The sequence below is a fragment of the Durotheca rogersii genome, assembly GCF_024521655.1.
Source record: "Durotheca rogersii strain YMJ 92031201 chromosome Unknown GGS23scaffold_5, whole genome shotgun sequence".
NCBI lineage: Eukaryota > Fungi > Ascomycota > Sordariomycetes > Xylariales > Xylariaceae > Durotheca > Durotheca rogersii.
In genome coordinates, this window is record NW_026251236.1 from 2,145,111 (window position 1) to 2,165,731 (window position 20,621).

Sequence of the window (20,621 nt, forward strand, 5' to 3'; positions counted from 1 at the left end):
CCATCTTCGCCATTTCCTTATGCCCTCCCGCAAATCTACAGCTTCGTTCCTGTCGAAATCTCCAGCTACATCGCCCGTCGTCCATCCCATCCCATCTTGCGTCGCTGCCTCTGCCTCCACGCGCATGCCAGCTGCAAGCCGATCGATCCACCAACCGACCATCGTGACACACAATCGGCCTTCGCCTTCTCCCTCCCTCCCCCCTCGTCTCCCTCCCGCACCGCCTACGCTCAACTTCCTCTACTCGCTATCGCCACCTCAACCCCCGGGCTCCCCTTGCCAGCCGCCGTCATGGCTGGGCGTCGACTCAGGGCGATCTCCAACTCGACTGTCGCAACCATCGATGACGCAGCCATACAGTATTGCACAGAGGACTCCCTGCTGAAGCCGGTGCCTCCCACCATACACTCCGACCACTGGCCTTGCTTCCTACTTGTGGATGCCACAATCTACCATAAGAATGGCACGATTGCGAACCAGCTGCATGTCGAATTGGAAGGGCCCTTCATTATTCGTGGCAGGGTCGAGATCGAGAAAGACCAGGATGAATTTTGTACCGTCCACCTGCCCCCTGCCTCCGAACCCAGCTGCGCGTCGGCCGTCTCTGACCTTTGGATACAGTGGTAAACCGTAACATCAAGAGCCGGTCGGTGTGGATACAAATCCAGAACAGCATGACCTTCGCTATCGGCATGAACAATGCGCCTGTCCTCTGGGCTGGTGGCGTAGCGGGCTGGTACGAGATTGTCCCCTCTGACGCGTACAAGGCCACATGCGACATCATGTTCCAGGGCATAACCCTCTTCTTCGCGTTGGATCAATATGACGAGACCCCCAAGACGGGACGAGGCAATGGCAAGAAGAGCAAGCACAAGACCCGAGCCGATCCAGCCTTACCTCTTGACGATATGCTTTTTCAAGTGAGTAGCTACGTAGTCTGGGTTGATCCGCTTCTGATTTACGTGTCATAGTATGCCGTAACGGTCGGCGACGGGATTACCTTGCCAGAAGCGTACGATCGGTTGAAAAGCCAATCTATCTTCCTCCTTTCGCATTTTCCCAAGGGCACCCGGTTTTATGCCTGGCTGACGAGCGAATTTCCTGTAAGTCTACTTCGCCTCGGATTCGGACCGGGTACCGGAGATTGACTGGAAATACAGAAAAATGCACAGAAATTTGTTGCCAAGGATTCCGACGATCTCAAAGCTGCTCGAACCTTGGATCCTAGCCCTCTAACTGCGGTGCCGTATTCGTCCCTGGGGAAGTCCAACTCGTTTGAGGTTGCCGTTAGGAAGAGGAAGGACAAGGCCTCCTTGACGGGAACGGCCTTGAGGAATCTTCGCAACAGCGCGACCGCTGATCCCGAGGTGATCGATATATCAAGCGACGAACCACAAAGCCGAGGGACCAAGGCTCCCAAGACTAAAAATAAATCGTCTATCAATACTCGGTCCGACTCTGTCAAAAGCACAGATGCAACAATGTTGGACGTTCCCGACGACACTGCGTACTACAACGTAGCCTCTACGCATCACCTAGGTGGGGCGCGGCCCCCCCCCAACGCGGCCGCCAAAGTTGACACGACGCAGTCGAATTTCCAGGGGGGGAAAAGATCCGACAGCCGTGGCATATCTGCGCTGCTCGAGGCTTTGCAGTACTTGCGAAATGATATGTTAGAGAAGGTCAAGAAAGGAACGCAGAAAAAACAGCCGGATCATGTGACTCCTAAGGGTTGGTTTAATAACCTCTACTTCCAGATGAGCACTAAATCCCCTGCCGCGGTGCCCGAGTTGTGTCAATACTACGCCCGGGATTTGGCACGACTACTTGGACCGGAATGGCACAAAAGCAACTTCTACTTGTGGGTAAAGGAGCGTGTCGATACGCCACCAACGTTCGACCTTATTACCGAGGAAGACATGAAGACAGTGAGGAGACGCCATCAGAAAGCTAAGCCTACCCGTGACGAGACCAGTGCCACTATAGAAGAACAGCAGAGGAGTGCATCCAGTGGTGGGAAGCAACCACAAAGAGGACGTGCCGGGGGTAAGGTAGCTGGCCTTCGTCCTCCTACGGGTAGTAAGAAACGCTTGCGCCAGGAAGCGAGCTTCGACGAGGACGAAATGGAGCTCGACGAGGATGGATCGCTGAAGACGTCGAAGAGGTCGCGATACTCTGCTGACGACGATCGTGGCGAGGAAGAAGGTGATGAAACCTCAACGGTTAGCGACGCCGAAGAGGAAGAGGAGCCGACTGCCCGAGTAGTAACCCGCGCCGAAAACTTACCTTCTACGACACCGACAGGACCAAACCAAACATGGACATGCGGAGAGCCCGATTGCGATTATGTCGTCCGAGCCGCCAACCAGGAAGAGGGCCAGGCACTCATCGCCCAGCACCACGAGGAGCACGAAAAGGCGGCCCAAGACGAGGCTAAGCAAGCTGCCTTGAGCAGGGCGAACCTCGCGCTGAAGGAATCGCAAGGGTATATGCCTATCAAGTATGTTTTTGCGCCATTAACCCCTCCTCTCCCTCTAGTAATGATACCCCCTACGCTATGCTCTAGATGTGTAGTCATCATCCCCAACCCGTTGCCACGCGCCAAACGGTATTAACCCTCTACTTCTTCTAATCAACCTATTACAGTAACCTGCTCGCAAAGATCCGTAGCCTCGGCGACAAGACGGAAAGGCGAAACGAGGTACGGCTCAACGGCCAGACACTCCCGCAGCCTATCAAACGCGGCCTCTTGATATAGCCTGCCTCATCGGCGCCATACCAGGTAGCGGCACCGTATTATCCGCGAGGCTCTCTCCCTACCCTCCCTCTCTCCCTTCTACCCTAGACTATTAATCAGGCGCGGAAACGGTGTTATATCTCTCGGTCTCATGTCCAGCGCGAGCTTATCAAAAGGTGAAAAAAAAAATTTCCTCGCGCATTTTCACGGTTGGCGGTGACGAAGAAGGACGGACGGATGGCGGAACGAACGGACGAACGAACGAACAGACAGATGATATTCTCCTTTGACCACTCTCCATACCCGGAATTTCGCATGGTTGTTGCATGGGCCCGGTCGTTCGGCAATTGGCTTGGCTATCTGTCGTTGCTGCCGACCACGGGTCGGTCCCGTACTCTCCCCACCACCCACTTGTCGCCTCTTGTCTCCTCGGCTCTTTGTCATCGCGGTTGCGCGTAGGTCTAGTAAGAGGGGGGAGCGGGTGTAGGAACAAGGGAGGAGGAGTAGAGGCAGTAGAGAAGCCGGGGGGTAGAAGAAGAGGGAAGACACGGTATTTGCCTGCTGCCACTACTAGTGTGGCTGGCTATCGCTCTGCCTAATGTCCGCACACGCGTTATATACTCCCCCCCCTCTCCCCCTTCTCTATTTGTACACGGCATAAACACAGGCTAGGCCGTAGGGCCCGGCCAGGTAGACCCGGACGGGCAGACTCCCTCGCTCGCGAGCATTGAGACGACTTTGGTCCTGAACCCGGCGGGTTCGGGTCTAGCCCCGCAGGATGTAAAAAGCAGCAGTGGATCGCATCAGACGGCTCTCGAGCTACCATAGGCAGCTACGTAGAGAGACACGTAAGACAAAGGCGCCAACGCCGCCGATAAAAAGAGAGGGTCATTAGAAAAAGTGTACTACTATGCAACCGGCCACCCGGCCACTTTACGCGTACCTACCACGCGCGACCTAGCTATGGCGAGTGACAGATGCACAAATACATGTCTTGCCAGAGCCACCTATCCATGTGCTCGTACTACTAGGTACTTCGAAGCTGCGACGGGGTAAGGACCGCGACTTGGTGGTGCCATGCACGATGAGTAGGGGGACCTAAGATAGGCTGTCTGCCTACGTACATAGGGCTGGTACTCGCGACGGTGACGACGACGACAGCAACAATAACGGCAACGGAACAGGTAATGGGTATTACGAGTTTTCCGAATTGCGTACATCATACCCAGCAGGCCATGGTTGTATGCGTATCTAGCGTAGGCCGAACTATGGGGATACGCGACGATGAGAAGAGGGGGGGCATTGATAACAGGTATTTATTCACGCGCCCCTCTCCTTTAGTCGCGGCTCCGGCCCCTGTCGTCCCCCTCGCATATTACAACCGCCTTCTTCCATAGCCGTCATAGATAGACAAAGCCTACAGGAAACCATACTTTTCTCTTCTGTTTCTAAGGGGCTACAAAAATTTTGCTTTTCCGGCCCGCAAACGTCTTCTCGAGGTCAGGGGTGCTTCGAAGCACATCAACAGTGTCAAATGTCAAGTGGTCCAGCCCCCGTAACACAACAGCGCCAGACCAACCAAACTTAACGACGGTTGAAATTGTGGCCGAGGGGTCGATACATCGAGTTATGTATGCACTCAACCAGGTAGGTGGTACTGATAGGCTCGGCCTTTCGAATTGACTTGCCTGCTCTGGTTTCCGCACGCATCCTGATTGGGCTCTATAGTTGGGAGACCGTAGAATGATCCGGTAACGGGTTATCGGCGGAGCCTAAGAAATATGGAAGCTTTATCCCAAGTGGCTCGATCCGTAGACGAGACCTCGTTGCCCTTCAGCGTCTTAACACCGGCGTGAAGCGCGTCGAAGAAGTCGCAAGCGATCTCCAAGTCCTCGAAGAAATGTGTTGCGTACGGCACGAACGTACCGGGAAACTCCGTCTTCTTGGCAGCTTTCTGCTCGGCAGTCTCGTTGGGATTGATGTCATCCAGCAAGGTCTTGACCGCAATGCCGAGGGCCACGTCGGTGTCGTTCAAGAACGGTAGTCTAAGCTGCGTTAGTACACAGGGAACGATACATTAGAGGAAGATGCGCTAAGACGGAGGGACAAACCTCTGACCTATCTCCAAGTAGTCATCCCTCTCTCGGTCAGTCTGGGCAAATAGTAGCAGGGACGCCACAATCGCTTCGATGAGGTCTCGATCCGCCTCCCGAATAGATGAGCTCAGCGATCGGAAGCACAAAAAGTTCTTGCTGAGCGGACCAGTGTAACCATTGGCCTGATGGCGCATCTTCAACAGGATGGCGCAGCGGCTAATTAGCAATAGGCTTGCCTTGTCGTCGTCGGTTCCGTTCATTGGCAAGCCGTTTAGCTCCGGATGCTGGTTGCGGGCATTGAGAAGGTCGAACCTGAGCAGCTCGTAGGCGAGAAGCACCGCCTCGAACAAGCCGGGGACCTGGCTATTCTTTTTAACAGTGGGCTCAAGCGCCTCGAGAGATGACGCCAAGGCCTCCCCCCAGGATGTGAGCCGGTGGTTATCGTTTACGTAGCCGCGCAGGTGGAGGAAGCGCCAGATAGTAATAGAGGAAATCAAGTCGGGGGAGATGCCCTTCGGCTTCTCCTCGGCGATCGTGCTCTTCGCAAAGTCCGCATTCTTGAGAGCCGTCACCTCGAAAAGAATAGAGCCATGCTTGGCGTTGGGATAGAACTTCTTGGCAACGGCGCTCTTGAGGTTCCAAGTATGTGAGCGCTGCAAAGGCTGGTTGTCCTGGGGCCGGTGTTCAATCTTTTGAGAGTACTTGTCGTCGTACCACACCTTCACGGTGATCGGCTTATATTGGATGCCCCTATGCAATCGCGGCAGCAAGAGGCTGAGAGCCAACTCCCTCAGGGGCATGAGCTGGGTGGTCACTAGGCGCTTGTATTCCTCCGACTTAACGCCGTCTAGGGTCGGATAGATGACGATCTGGCCATGGGAAATCCAGCTCAGCATGCGCGCTCCGATCAGGCCAGTGTTCAGGTAGTGAAACAACTCGGCCGGGAGCTGATAACCGAGGTATTCCCAGTTGTCTCGAGTCAACGTGTCGAAATTATGAACCTTTATCTCACCGCCTTCGTCTATGTAGACGAAGTGGTCTATGCTCATTCTAGCTTTGCGGTACTTCTGCAGCCAGTTCAATTCTCTATTCTTCCCTAGGATGTCGTTAAAGGAGTTGCAGGCGTTGGCGACCGATTTCTCCGAAGTACGCAGCAAGTTGACGGCATCCTGTACAGATGGCGGCTGGCGGGCCGTGATCTGCGGCTCCTTTAGCGGAGGGAACGTGGGTAAGAAGGAGGTTCCTGTCATCAGCAGGGCATCGATAAACAGCGACTCGGTCACACCCAAAGTCTTGATAATCGCCTTCTTGGAGATGGCGGTAAAAGTGCCCGCGTCCCAGTCAATGAAGCGGACGACGGCATCCTTGATCGGGTATAGTAGTAACTCCTGAGATCCCATGATGGCCGCGCATTGCTCTGAGTCAATCATATCAAAATAAACAAGCTTCAAAGCTCATTAGCGGCGTGGTCCGAAGTCGTGGTAGACGAGACTCACTTGCGCGGAAGCATTAAAGGGGGGCACCAAGAAGTGGAGACCGCGGCGCTTGAGAATTCCTTGTAGCAACGGAAACAGGTGCTGGACGAGATAGGCCCCTATAGCACCACCATCTTAGCACCGCACTCTGGGTCTCCACAAACTATTGATGACCGTACCTCGATGGGAGCCAAAGGCCGTGACCGCTTCATTGGCCTGACTCTGGAAATACAGTCCCCAGGCCTCGTCAGTGCCGGCGATCGCTCTCTTGCCCCTCTGGACGGAGACATCATCCTGTCCCTCGATCGCTTGTCCATTGAAAATGAAGAACGGAGTGGTATTGTTGGTCTTCCAGCTGTCTAGGTCATGCTCGATGTGTGATTGAATGCCAGTTAGGCCGCCGAGTGCAGGAAGAAGCGGCTCGTGGTAAGGAACGTTGTCGAGGAACAGCTGGAGGTAATATGCAGCGTCCACGGCAATGGCGCTATCATCGAGGTGAGAGACGTCGGCGGATCTAGAAATTCCATTAGCCCAATGGCGCTAGAATTGGGAGAGGAGACGGATGGGGGTTTGGGACGTACACGGCCTGCTCATTGATCCAATGGTCCTCGAAAGCATCTAGAAGCCAAAGTTAGAGAGGAATTAGATCGCGACAGAAACAGAGGGCGGTGAAATGCAATTGCTTGGCTCCGACGGTACCGCTGCAACCCTTCGGCGAGAACCCCCCAATACCGCGGGCAGAAGATAGAATGGTGTTCCATCGATCAGTGGGGCTCTTAAGATTTAATATCCAACCCTCGATATCCATCCTATCTGATCGGACCGAAGCGACAACAGACGACTGCACGGCAATTCGGTGTCGCTAATGCACCACCACCAGCCAGACAGACAAAGGGGGACAGCTCGCGCTGCCAAAAGTTGCGGTATGAGGTCACGCAGCAAGTAAGGCTGCAGAAAGGCGGGTGGATAGCATGGGTGCGTATACGGAGCAGAAGCACAAGTACCGGAACCAAGAGAGAGGAGAGCCAACACCGGCATGGAGCAGCGGTCGCACAGGGATACCGGCACGGAGACAAGGCGAGGGCAGATTGGACGGCTTCGAAGGAAAGACCGTGGGACTCACTCGGCATGTTGGAAGACTAGGAGCCACGCTCCTCAGCTCTGCAGATTCGGATTGTCGTTTACCTAGGCAGAAGAGGTGAGATTTCTCGTTTGCGATGGGGAGTCGCGGACTGGGAGGAGGAGGAGGAAGAAGAAGCGGGTGTCTGCCGGTGGCTGAAAGGAGGGACTGGAGCTTGACATAAAATAGGGAATTGGATCAGGCAGAGGGAAGAAGAGAGAGGCGGCACGACAGGAAGGCGAGGCGCACCGTTCGCATTCGGTGTGGGTGTTGGCGCGCGCACGAGGGAGTGAGGCGTGTATGTGCGTGAGGAAAAAGAGAGAGGTCGAGATAGAGAGGGAAATAGAGAGGAGGGAGGGGGGAGAGAGGGAGAGAGAGGGGGAGAGAGGGCGGTGGAAATAGTGATGGCGACGAAGTTTGAGAGGTGAGCTCAGGGAAGGTAGAGCCTCGACTTTGGTCTCGCTAGATAATAATAATTTGATCGACCTAACACTTTTGCCGTCCCAGGTGGGAAGGTGGGGGGGGGGGATGTAATGGGCAGTCGCAACAGGGTTGAAACAGGCACCAAGTACCTGAGTACGTACGTACCTCGATCGTTTACCCACCCTTTACCTGAGGTCGGGAGGTACCTACCTAGCCCAAGGTACCTAAACCTAACAGGTGCTTTTAGGTTTGGCAGTGTGCCTTGCTATGCAACATGCCGCTGTATTATGTAATGCGCCAACGGGGTGGCCTGGAAAGAGAATGTACAGAGGTAAGGAGGGTACCTAAAATAATACCTACAGGTCGGCCTGTATTGGGTGCCACCTACTACCTAGGGTACTGACAAGTCGCTAGAGGGTCAACGTAAATCAACATACAGACAGGGTAGGCCAGGCAGGTCTTCCACAGGCAAAATTAGGTCCCCAAGCGTCCAAGAGTTGATTCGATATTATTACCAATAGGTAGGTACCTATGGCTTGGAATCTGGGCTGTAGGTGATCAACCCTGATTCATGTCGGCAGAACGGAGCACTCCGACACACAGAGCACTCCGACACACACATGCAGGTAGACAGGTACCTACACAAAGAACCCCATCTTGGCAAAGAACCCTATCTTGGAGTTAATCTTATCAGCTACCTGCCACTTGCACACACATGCCTCCCATAAGGGACCGACTCGGATTCAGATGCCCATCATCTGCTAGGTACCATACGGGGGGATGGGGGTCTATCGACAGTATGTCACGTACTATCACCCTCCTTAGAAAGGATTACTACAGCTGAAAGTATTTCCATCGCAATACTAAAGCGAATTAAACTCAGGATGCGATATAGGTACAATATCGATACTATATTAATCTAGTAACCCCTTCTAAGGATAGAATGACTGTCGCATATCATGTCTAGCTAGAAAGTATGTCCGAATCGATATAATATTGAAAAGGTAATAGATACTTACCTTATTATAGTAACTACCTTGTAATACTTATATTAGATTATGATAAAATCCATACCATGACCTTTGCTGTAAGTATCTTATACTTACAGAAATCGTTCGTCGTTATTACATCACTTGAAGGTCATGTCCATACCGTATCCGCATTGCAGACATACTGTTGATAGACTCCCCCCTCCCGCTATGGTATTTATTCTTGATCGCCCGTCCCCGCGTTACATCCCACAGCACCAGAAGCCAAATAGAGCACACACACACACACAACACACCCGACGATGGCTAGCGCTGCAACGATCCCCATCATCGACATCTCGGCCGACGGAGCGGACCGTGCGCAAGTCGCCAAGGAGCTGGTGGACGCCGCCGTCGAGTACGGCTTTGTCTACATCAGAAACGCCAGCCGAGATATCACGCCGGAGCAGATAGACGACGTCTTCAACGTGGTACGTATGCGGTGGCCCCTCTGCGCTAGCAACCAGGAGATCGTCCCCTCTCCTCTCGGCCTTGCCCCTCCTGGTCTGGTAACGCGTGCGACGCCGACTAGCCAACATGATAGATATGTCGTGTCGTTGCAACTATTATTACTATTCGTCTTACGCTACATCCTCATAATACCCACAAAGAACCCCCCCCCCCCCCCTTCAAAAAAAAAAAAAACTCCCCCAACGCCGCCCCGTCTAACCCCTTGTACAGTCCAAGATTCTGTTCGCGTCGCCCCTCGAGGACAAGCAGCGATGTCAGATCAAGAAAAACAACCAGGGATGGGCTGGGGTGCACACCGAGACGTTGGATCCGAAGACGCAGCGAGTAAGTCAGCCTTGGCCACCGAAACATGTCAGCCGTACCGGGACACCCGCGCCGCCCCCAACTCGGCCGGCGGCGCGAACAAACCGCCTCGGACGCTAACACGGCACCTCGACATAGGTCGGCGACTTTAAGGAGTGAGTAAGCTGTCTAAGCCACAGTCCTGCCTCGCCATAGACCTACTCTACCCACCCCTCTCTTCGGCGAAGCGCATTGGGGGCGAGAAAGAGACGGAGAGAGAGAATGAAGGACATATCTACCTGCCCAGCCCACGCTGATTTAGAATCGCCCCCAAAAAGGGGCTTCAACTTTGGCACCTTCGACGACGAAGGCAAGGCCACGCAGCCCATTCCGCCGAGCATCGAGCCGCACCAGGCGCAGCTTGCCGCCTTCCGGCGGGCATGCCACGACCTGTGCCGCAAGCTGCTCCTCCTATTCGGCGTCGGCCTAGGTGTACGTATGCTTCTGCTTCTGCTTCTGCTTCTGCTTCTTCCATCAAACGATCCGTACCATCGCACCCCCGTTCATCCCCCCACGCCCCCTTTCCCCTTTTTCGCAGTCTCAGGTTCGCCCGTCTCGGAACGGGATTGGCTACTCGGGCTTCTTAATATATCCATCTGTACAGAGATACATGAACCCATACCTATACATCCTTATCTACATCCCCTCTCCTTCTTATCACCTGGCGCTCAAGCAAAGCCACCCTAATCATGCCCGCAATCCCCACCCCCCTCCGCAGGTCGACCCCCCGGACTTCTTCACCGCCGCGCACGACCCCGGCCTGCCCTCGGGCTCCATCCTGCGGCTCCTGTACTATCCGGCGCCCGACGGCTCCGACGCCGCCGCGCCGGTCTCGCGCCAGGACGGCGACGTGCGCGCCGGCGCGCACTCCGACTACGGCTCCGTCACGCTGCTCTTCCGCCTGCGCGGCCAGGCCGGCCTCGAGATCCTCGAGCCCGGCACCGGCGCCTGGGCCCCCGTGCCCGGTAAGCCCCGTCGCATCCACTCCCCCCCACTTCCCTCCTCCCCCCTCCCTCAAACCGGCCAGCCTACGAGCCATCTAACTCGTCCCCCCACAGTCACCCCCCCAGGCACCGAGAACGACCCCGCGCCCCCGATCCTGGTCAACATCGGGGACCTGCTCTCGTACTGGACGCAGGGGCTGCTGCGCAGCACCGTGCACCGCGTGGCCTTCTCGGGCGGGCCCTCGTCGTCGTCGTCCGTCGTGCCCGGCGAGTCCTCGGATGCCCCGCGCTACTCCGTCGCCTACTTCTGCCACCCGGCCGAGGACACGCCCCTCGCGCCCGTCCCGAGCCGCCGCGTCGCCGAGCGCCGCCCCGAGTCCGCCGCCACCGCTGCCGCCGCCGTCATGACCGCCCGCGAGCACCTCGCCGCGCGCCTGCGCGCTACCTATCTCCAGATGTACGCGCACGGCGCCGCGGGCGAGAGCGCGTAGGGCTACGGAGAGAGGAAGGCGGAGGGGGGGGGGGGGGGCGGGGAGTACTTGGCGGTCGGACGCGGGCCCCGGAGACCCGCCGGTCCGCTGTTTTGCCTGGACGGCCCGAGGCGGCGCGACGCCCTGCCCATGCCTACCTACCCATTTACCCCCGCAGCACGTCCCTTCCCCCTCCGCCCGCGTAGCCTATATTGCACCCGTGCGCGCGCGCGTCTGGCCAGGCCGGCCGGTAGGTACGTAGCCCGGCCGTGTAGCCGGCTGCGGCACGCTGCCGCTTGGGAGGTCCAGGCCGGCATATCTATAAAGTTAGGCGTCTTCCCGGGGCGGACTCGGTCGCAGAGACGTCCTCGGCGAAGGAAGGAGACTCCGCAACGGCCACGCGACCGCTGATAGGAGGATCCCTAGGGAAGTCTTTCAGAAAGAAAAAAAAAAAAAGCCCGAATGTTGTATTGAGGAGTAAAGAGTCTGTGAGATTATGACTAGGGAGACTTTTCTTTTTTTTTTAGCAGGCCCCAAACGCCGGATGAGATGAGCCGAGATATTCTCTCGGGCGCCGCTCGCCGAGTAAACAACTCTCTGCAACAACGAACTTGGTGGTGGTGTGATTAATATATGATGATCCCCTCCCCCCTCCCGGCCCCCTTCCCCCTTCCCCCCACGGATGGAACCTTTCGACAAACGGATGAGACGTTGTCGCTTATATCCCCTTTTCACATGCAATATATCCCGTAAGCCATGCCCCCCACCGCCCTAAGAATGCTGGTTTTTTTTCCCCCTGTCTTCTCTTCTATCGACCAATGTAAAATGGGCTACATATGTACGTCGGCGTAGAGTTTTCCCCCATGGAAGTTAATTCGTACCCCGTGACAAATTCGCCTGTCACGCCGACGCATAAACTAGTGGTCGCGATATCGAGTTCTCGGGACGAGTTCCTCCCTCAGCGGGAACTGCGAAGTAGCCAAGTGGTATAGGATGATGACCTTTTCGTTCCGAGATATAAAATAATAATAAAAAGGAAAGCGGGTTGCCATAGCCGTCGTACCCTACGAGTCATGCTAGCCATGATTCCTCGTCCCTCTTCAGTCCCCGCTGCGACGTGCATAGTCAGTATTTCCGTATCACAATAGGACAAAGAGTCTCCCCGGGCGGGGTATGTAGCCGGTCGAAGGGCCCACGCGTGTCCTCGACTTCTTCCGGATCGACAAGTAGAATGATGACGGAACCCGGGAACCACCTACCATTATTAAACCCTCGTCCACGGAATCATCGTCCCCATCTTCGCCTTCGTCTTCGTGGCCCGCGACGCCTTCATTCGCTTCGGCTGTGCTCTCGAATGTGGTGGGGCCACTCTCGTCCGTAAACATCCAGGTCATCCCATTTGCCTCCTCCTCCAACGGGAAAATCTCGCGTGCATATTCCTCTAGCCCTCTGGGCCCTTCCCACAAGGCCAGGGCGTCTTCGGGACACTTCCTTTCGAGTTCGAGGTCTCCGAAATACGGCGGCTGTCTCGTCGGGTCGTTATTGCTCAGCGAGAAGAGCTTCTCCAGCGCCTCGAGCTGCGCTCGATAACCTTCGGGAATCTTTACCCTCAGTTTTATGGGTCCTCGCTTGTAGCGTACGCGTCTGCCGACCCCCCGTTCAAATGCCTCGCAGGCCTCTAGGGGCGTTAAATACTCGTAGGCCAGCGCGATGCGCCTCCCATTCCACTTGCTCGGGCCGTCCTTGAAGACCTGGATGATGGCGGGCCCGACGTCGTGCTCGGCATCCAACCAGGGCAGCTTCGCGTTCGGGTGGAAAGGAGCCTGCCACTCGAACGAGCCGTCCGGCTTCAGCTCCATGCAGAATAGCGGGTAGAGAAGTGAGGTGAAGTTGTTGTTGTATATACCGGTGTAGACAAAAGTGGAAGGAAGTCCTATCTTACGAACGTACTCTTCGGCCTCGTGTTTGGCGGCCCAGAGGGGTAGTGAAGGCCATTCGGGGTTGTAGGCCGCGTGGTCGGGCATCGACGAGTACACGTAGTGCTGGACGCCGGCGCGCTTCGCAGCGTCCGCGATCGCTTCTCCGATCTGTATCTCGTTTCCGTAGAAGGTCGTGTTTATGAAGGCTAGCTGCGCGCCGTCAAAGAGCTGCGAGATTAGAGAGTGGTTCACGAGGATGCCCGGGAGCGGCCCGTGGACGGTGACGTCTCTCTTGTCATCCGGCTTGTTGCGAAGATACAACTCCCCGACGATGACCGTAACATTCGGGTTGGTCGCAACTTCGGTGGCTATGACTCCCTCCAGGTTGCGCAGCTGGGCGCGTACCTTGTAGCCCACGGCAGTAGCTATGCGAATTAACGAGGCGGCCTGGCGACCGCTCGCATTGATAACGGCGATCGTCTTGTCCGGCGACGGCGTCGACCGCTTCAAGGGGCGGAAGCTCAACGAGTTGTTTCTAGACATGGCCGCAAGAGGAGAGCCCTCCGAGTAGGAGGATCGCGTGTGCTTGTGCCGCGTACCGTGTACCGCCGAAGATTTGGGAGATGAAGAGGCAGTTTGGCCGTTTTCGCCAGGAGGTGGTCGAATCACCAAGTCAGTCCGGATGGGGATGGGGTTGGTGGAAGAAGGCATGGCGATAGCGTTGGCTCGGTCAGATCTCACTCCAGGCCTAGACGCCCCGAGCCGATTTTATAGACCAAAGGAACGGCGGGATCGTGAAACCCGTTTTTTTTAATAAAAAAAAACAAGACCAGTCAGACGGCCGGACACGAACACCTGGACAGGCGCGCGTGACGCTGCGATGATGCAAGAAGAGGAAGGGACCGAAGTCGCAACTAGGGATGACGAGAGGGAGTTGGTATGTCCATCGAAGGAGTCGTAGCAGCAGAGGGCCTTGGGCGGCGCTGGATAGGGAACCAATGGGCCGAGCCTGAGTGTGTCGGACGGGAAGGAGTTCACGATAGTCAGTCTGGGAGGTCTAGGAGGTCCAGACGGTCCAGGTGGGTTAGGTGGGTTCAGGTAGGGGGGGGGGGGGGGGGGAAGGGGAGCCGGGCAGGGTTCGGCAGAGGTAGCGTTGGGTTATAACTTAAGCGGAAAGCTCAGGTGACGGAGGTGACAGCGGTGACGGAGGAGGGGGTGGCTGGTAAAGGTGATAGAGGTGACCAGCGGCAGAAGTATAAGTAAGTAGGTAGTGATGGCTGAGAGTGCTAACAGCAGAGGTAGTCGAGGAGGTGGTAGGGATGTTCGTTGGCCTGGGTAGCGGTGGTGGACGTGAGGGAGGCAGGCTGGACGAGAGAGAGAGAAGAAGAGGATGGTATGTATGGTAGACAGGCAGGTCAGGTATGGCGATAGCTGGTGCGGTACCTTGTTTTGCCGGCGGTTTGCGGTCGGGTGTGCTCTAGGAGGCACGCAATATCTTAGTCAAACAGGACTTGCTGCTATACAGAGGTTTTAATTGTGGATATCGTCGTAGATGGAAGTTCTATCGACCTGCAAGCCCCCGAAATGAGGGTCCGGGAGGGTGTGGACAGGGAATGTAGGTAGAGGTAGGTGATGTTGGGTACGGCCAGGGGGTGTGTGTGTACATGTGTAGGCAGGCTATGTACCTGCACCTCGTGGGCCGGAGGGCCTGGCTAGCCCTTTTGGTAGGGCAAAAAGAGGTACCTACTGCGTATTTTTGGTGGAATATGTAGGTAGGCAGGTACCTGCCTCTACGCCCTGTGTACCCTACGTGGGAGGCAAGGTACAGGTGTACGTGCGGCGGGTGAGGCGAGGGTATGCAGTATGTATGTAGGCGGGAGGTAAGGGGGGCCGCCCAGGTCACCGTGGCAGCCAAGGTCCAGCCGGGTGTCTCCCGAATATCGCGAGGTTCTGGAAAGACCTGGTCGGCGCAGCGCGGCGGGCTGAGAACTCGGCACGAAGTCGGGAGGTTATGGACGTAGGGGGGTAGGTGAGGAGAGCCAGGCGGGCAATAATAGGTCTAGGTGGCCACCTTGCCGACGAGGACGGATCGGATTCGGATTTTTGGGAGCCCCGTATACCTAAGCTTTCCCACGATAAGCTTTTGCGTATAGATAGGCCAGGGTCGCGCGCTGCGGCTGGCTGGCGGGCCGATCAATCTAGCAGGCATACAATACAGCCCTAGAAGGGAGGCAATGCGGCGTGGGAGGTGACAGGTCGTGTCGGTATGGGGCCTACCTGTCAGTCTCTGCGGGAGGCAGGTAATAATCTATAGAGCGGGTATGTGGCCTTGTGCAGGTTATCGAGGGCATGCAAATACTGATTTACATTGAATAGTCGGTATATATCCTTACCACTTACCTACCTACCCACCTGCCTGCCTACCTAGGTGAGTATCAAAAGGCGAGCGGATGCGGATAACGGCCCTATAGTAGGTACCTAGGTATGTACTTGCGGTAGGTACCTCTGGGTAACCTACCTCCTACTATAGATACTTACGGTACCTACGATTAGCCTGACGACCTCAGGCACATATCTCTAGGTAGGTAGATAAGGAGAGCGCGCAGAGCAAAGGAAGATGGCGTGCTGCGTACAGATAATGTGCATGAGGAGGCAGAGAGACACAATGGGAGGTATGTTGGTAGGCAAACGGGCGATAGGCCGATGGGCTGATTGGGGAGAAGGAAAGAAAAAAAAAAGAGGGACAAGGAGGGTGTGGGACAAGACGGGTACCCTCCTTACCCTCCTGGTCTTTGTGGAATCCGGGGAACTGTTCCATGGATGGGCGTAGTCCCTCCTTGGGAGCTGATGCCGACCTCTAGAACCTGCCTAGCCATGTAGCCACGCCCACCTCGACCTTAAAATAATCATCATCATGGGTCGAGGCGGGCGAGAGGGTGTAACTACGCGGCGGGTACATGCACTCCTGCCTGGGGGCCAACGAAGTGTATGAGTATTGTATAGGAGGTAGGTCTAGACAGACACTTAGGTAGGGTAGGATAGACAGGTAGGGAGGTACCCGCCGACCTTGGACCTCATCGTGGGTATTTCCTCCTCCTCGGCAAGCAGAGGAGAGCACGTCGGTGGAAGCCTCAGGTTGTTTGGAAAAGTCGGACAAAGAAGAGAGAGGACGATAAGGGCGTTTTGTCCTAGAAGCGTCCCCGATTTATATGGGGGTTTTGGGGGTATTATGCGGTGGGCCGTATCCTTCTCACTGGGTCTTTGTATACCTATGTAAGACGGAGATGGACAACTTCCACTGAGACATGTTGTAGCGGCGCGGGTGCTACGGGCCCAGCCCGAGTGTTACCAACGTCGAGGACAGCCTGGCTGACAGGCTCTGTGACCACGGGTTCCCCTATCGAGAGAGGGAGAGGCTGACAGCGAAGCCAGATGCGACAGCAAGAGATGATGTGCGTCTCTACGTGTAACAGGTTGTCGGGTACCGGGGTACCGAAATGGTCGCACAGACAATCCAATGGGAATGCCGCGGGCGGCTGCGTGGACAAGCTCCGCGCTCTCGAGCGAGTACTCATAGAGAGTCAGGTAGGGCACGAGGGCGTTTTTTAGTAATGAAGGCCGGAAAGCGGAACAATTGACAATAATCAGTTACATGCAGCATATGAGTTAGGTAGGTAACTGGCCGATACCGAGCAGGGATGGCCGGGCTGACACTGGGTACAAGCCTCTTTTATCGCTTACCTAGGTACCCCTACGAGGTAGTAGGTACCATACAGGGAGGGGGGGGTCTATTGACACTATGTCAGCAACCCTTTCTATGACTAGACATAGTATCTGCCTCGTGATAAGAAGGAGTTAAACTCTAGGCTAACATTATTACCATTTCCCGACATAGTTACCATCCGGACATAATGTCATTATTTTAAAAAAGGTATATTCTATAGGATTACCCGGTTACCTCTATGTTACTAAGTACGTACCTTTGTACCTTTGTATCTTTTACGTCTAATACCTATTTCCTAACCTCCTACCTATCTACCTACCTACCTCTTCCATAGGTAGTAGATAGATTCCACGCCCGCGAACTAGCTCCTACAGGTTCGAAGATAGGTTCGCAGATAGGTTCGAAGATAGGTTCGCAGATAGGTTCGCAGATAGATAGATAGATTCCACGCACGTACACGAACTAGCTCCCACAGGTTCGCAGATAGGTTCGTAGATAGGTTCAAAGATAGGTTCGCAGATAGGTTCGCAGATAGGTTCGAAGATGGGTAGTAGATCACAGTATATAGAAAAAAGATGAAGACAACAGGTCTAGGTAGATAGGTCTAGGTAGGTAGGTAGGTAGGTAGGTAGGTAGGTAGGTAGGTAGGTAGGTAGGTAGGTAGGTAGGTACCTATGGAATATATAGACATTATATCCGTCTGGACATTGTCATATCCGTCTGGACATTGGTTCCTACGTAGTCATAAAAACCATCCTGAAATTATAAGAAGGGAAGGTAATAAGGTCGGTACCGCGACCCTTGCTGTAATTCTTTTAGCCCCTCCGAAAGAATGACTAGCTAAGGTAACCCTTACTAGATTTTGTTACCGTGTCGGTACCCCGACTCTATGGCTGACATACTGTCCATAGACCCCCCCCTCCCTGTATGGTAGGTAGGTAGGTCTGGGCTGCGGATGGGATAGAGAGAGAGAGAGAGAAGAGAGAGAGAGAGAGAGAGAGAGAGAGAGAGAGAGAGAGAGAGAGAGAGAGAGAGAGAGAGAGAGAGAGAGAGAGAGAGAGAGAGAGAGAGAGAGACAGACGGGATCCGGGTAAATGCCGCGGGAGCACGTTGCGGACCAGAAGGCGGCAAGGTGCGGTGATAATATATCCCATGATAAGGCAGGGAAAGGAGGCGGATCGAGAACGCTCAACGGTTTCCCACGGCCCAGATGATACGCCAGTCGGCCGTTCAGGACTTCGGTATCCTTATCGCTCTTTGGAGGGTTGCCATGCGCCGATCCGATCGCATGCGGAAGCAATCGAACTCGTGTGATTGATCGGCCGTTCGCGCACCCCAAGCAGAGAGCCAGCGCCTGACTGGCCGCCGCCGCCCTCCATCGCACACATGCGGCAACTCAACCCAGGAGCGCGGCGGCGCGTGATTGGCGTCCCCGAGACCATGCGGTCTGGTTCTGGAACGCTGCGACGAGATCGGAGCCCGACCGAACGTCAATGTTGTGTAAGTCGATGATGAAATGTATTTGGTATTATCTATCTTATCTCTTCCCAGCAGCCGTCACCGCGTGCGTGAGCGCGTGCGTGTGCGTGCGAGCGTACCTAGGCTACCCATGGCGTGCACCCGTCGATGGCATTTCCCCTATCCTACACTAGGTACCTACATACCTATCTACATACCTACCTACATACCTATCTACATACCTACCTACATACCTATCTACTTCCCATATACCTACATGTATTTACGGACTTGCCTACGGGCGGATCAGGTGGATGAGCCAGCGTATCGGCACGTTATCGCAGAGGGATAGATGCAGGTAGCCCAGGATTCGTGGATGAAGACACGAACGAACGAGCGCGTTGGAGCAGCATGTCGGCACCTACATATACCCATAGGTAGAGGAGGTAGTCAGGCAGACACCCGCCTACTCACCTGCCTACCTAGCTACTTAGATAGATAGATGAGGTAGGTGGTTGACTGCCTACAGCATCGAAACTAATTGCTCTGTCAAGGGTGGGATGCAATTCATTCTTTTCATCTAACTACCCCTGCGTCGACATGAGATAGATTGATTTGTATGCACCTACCCAAAGTGATGGGGACTCGATTGAAGGTGGTGTATATATTGTGAGGTGCCTCCTAACTTACCTATTCTTACTTTATTATGTGTATGGTTTGGATCTTCCCCCCCCCCACCCTACACTGCTCTATTCGTCTTCTTCTTTTCCGCTTCTCATTCAAAGCCCGGAGTCCAAATCCCGCTTCGAAGTCTCGTGAATTCGTAGAATGTAAGTGGGAGGAGAGTTGATGGGTCCGCTTACTTATGTGCTTCTACTACTACTACTACTACTACTCCTAAATCCGGCAACACGCTAGGTCGGTCTCGTCACGGTGGCTTACCGGGGGACGGGGGGCTGCTCTCTTTTTCTTCCTCCCCTCTGCTCTACTTTGAAATTCTCTTTCGCTCAGCTGAGCAAGCTAGATACGGTATCTAGCGGATTCAGATTATGTAAAAAGAATCGAGCGTCGTTGGTTGGCGCCGCGTCGAAGTAGATAGGCACTTACATGACAGCGCACGTAGAGTTGATGGATGTGGCGCGCAATACTTTCATAATAGGTAACCACCTACCTCCATCTTGCCGATGTAGGTATGTTCTGCATCCTAGTCCGTGTGTGAGCTCTCTTTGCGTCAAGCCACCTATCTTCGGAGGGCGGTCCGTCCCCTTTCCCCCTTTTGCCCGAGCCCTATGGCGAGCGCGGAAGACTGGCTCGTCTCATACCATCATACTATTACCTACCTACCTACGGAGAGTGTGGGGAACGTAGGGAACAGGTCGCGCAGACGCGATAGATCTACCTGCGTATGTACCCATCCATCGCTACCTAAGAGAGAGGTAGGTAGGTACGTAATAGTAATGAGAGGGAGCCTAGTGTGCGGTTTGTGTCATGGTAGGTAGGTAGAGGTACGCATATATGCAGGCTGTGTAGTTATGAGGTTAGGTGGAGGGAGGTAGGGTCTGATCGTAAACCGCCCGCCTCTTCATCCTTCTCCTCTTCATCCGTCTTCTTCCCCTTGACCCTTCTTCTCCTCTTTGCCACTTATCTCTAGACTCTAGGTATTACCTCCCTACCTTACCTTACCCGGAGATCCCTGGGCTACGCAGCGCCTACCTCAGGTGCCGGGGAGTAGGTACTTACCTCGCCTTAACCTCCTAGCGAGTGTGTTCCCCATCGCACCCGAACCCGGCCCTCGTCCCCTCGTCCTTCGTCCGCGGGTCCAGCCAGAGACGGAGCCAGCCCAGCGGCCAAGCAAGCAACCCAGCATCGCCTACGATTTCGTGCTCCGTCGCGTCCAGGTGACCCGATGCCCTAACCGCGGTGGGTTTGGCCGGTTGGCGACGCTGTGGGGAGCAACCTGGTTTCGATTACACATAAAACCACATGGTTGACATGGCGAAATCGTACAGCCGATTTGCGACGCGCCCGCCCATGCCACCCCATGCGCATACCTACCGCCTACCCGCCTACCGACGTACTACTCTAAACCTGGCACCCACTGGAGCCACCATCCGCTGCATCGGACTCTCTCCCTCTTCTGCATTTCTTTTTTTTTCTTATTCCTCTTCTCTACTCCTCTATTTGTCTGCTTTCGGGGGGAGGAAGGGAGGGGGGTCAGGCCTCGAGGATTGACAAGATAACCGCCGGCCAATGGCGGAGCTTGTCTGATGAATAATACATGGCGAGCAGGTCAGACGTCGGAATCCCTGGCTCGACGTTATGATAGCGCGCATACACGTAGGTACACCGCCGTAAGAGAGCCCGCCGGTATCGTGGCCTTTCCCTATTATCGTCATCACGTATTATCGGCGGAT

The 20,621-nt window shown here is 55.1% G+C and overlaps 3 protein-coding genes across 3 annotated transcripts; 2 read left to right on the forward strand and 1 right to left on the reverse strand.

Moving 5' to 3' along the window:
* The first annotated feature begins 188 nt into the window (after positions 1–188).
* On the forward strand, positions 189–2,911 carry GGS23DRAFT_431035 (uncharacterized protein). Its single transcript, XM_051513849.1, has 5 exons — positions 189–553; positions 622–920; positions 972–1,103; positions 1,161–2,500; positions 2,647–2,911. Exons 1-5 carry the CDS (start codon positions 292–294, stop codon positions 2,756–2,758), a joined length of 2,145 nt encoding a protein of 714 aa, XP_051374227.1. The 5' UTR covers positions 189–291; the 3' UTR covers positions 2,759–2,911.
* A 6,103-nt stretch (positions 2,912–9,014) lies between these two features.
* Positions 9,015–11,143, forward strand: GGS23DRAFT_559613 (2OG-Fe(II) oxygenase superfamily protein). Its single transcript, XM_051515826.1, has 6 exons — positions 9,015–9,310; positions 9,561–9,674; positions 9,792–9,808; positions 9,971–10,124; positions 10,411–10,657; positions 10,751–11,143. Exons 1-6 carry the CDS (start codon positions 9,143–9,145, stop codon positions 11,125–11,127), a joined length of 1,077 nt encoding a protein of 358 aa, XP_051374228.1. The 5' UTR covers positions 9,015–9,142; the 3' UTR covers positions 11,128–11,143.
* A 994-nt stretch (positions 11,144–12,137) lies between these two features.
* Positions 12,138–13,850, reverse strand: GGS23DRAFT_431143 (nitrogen metabolite repression--responsible protein). Its single transcript, XM_051513850.1, has 2 exons — positions 12,366–13,850; positions 12,138–12,216 (listed from the first exon to the last, which is right to left on the reverse strand). Exons 1-2 carry the CDS (start codon positions 13,734–13,736, stop codon positions 12,178–12,180), a joined length of 1,410 nt encoding a protein of 469 aa, XP_051374229.1. The 5' UTR covers positions 13,737–13,850; the 3' UTR covers positions 12,138–12,177.
* Positions 13,851–20,621: the final 6,771 nt, after the last annotated feature.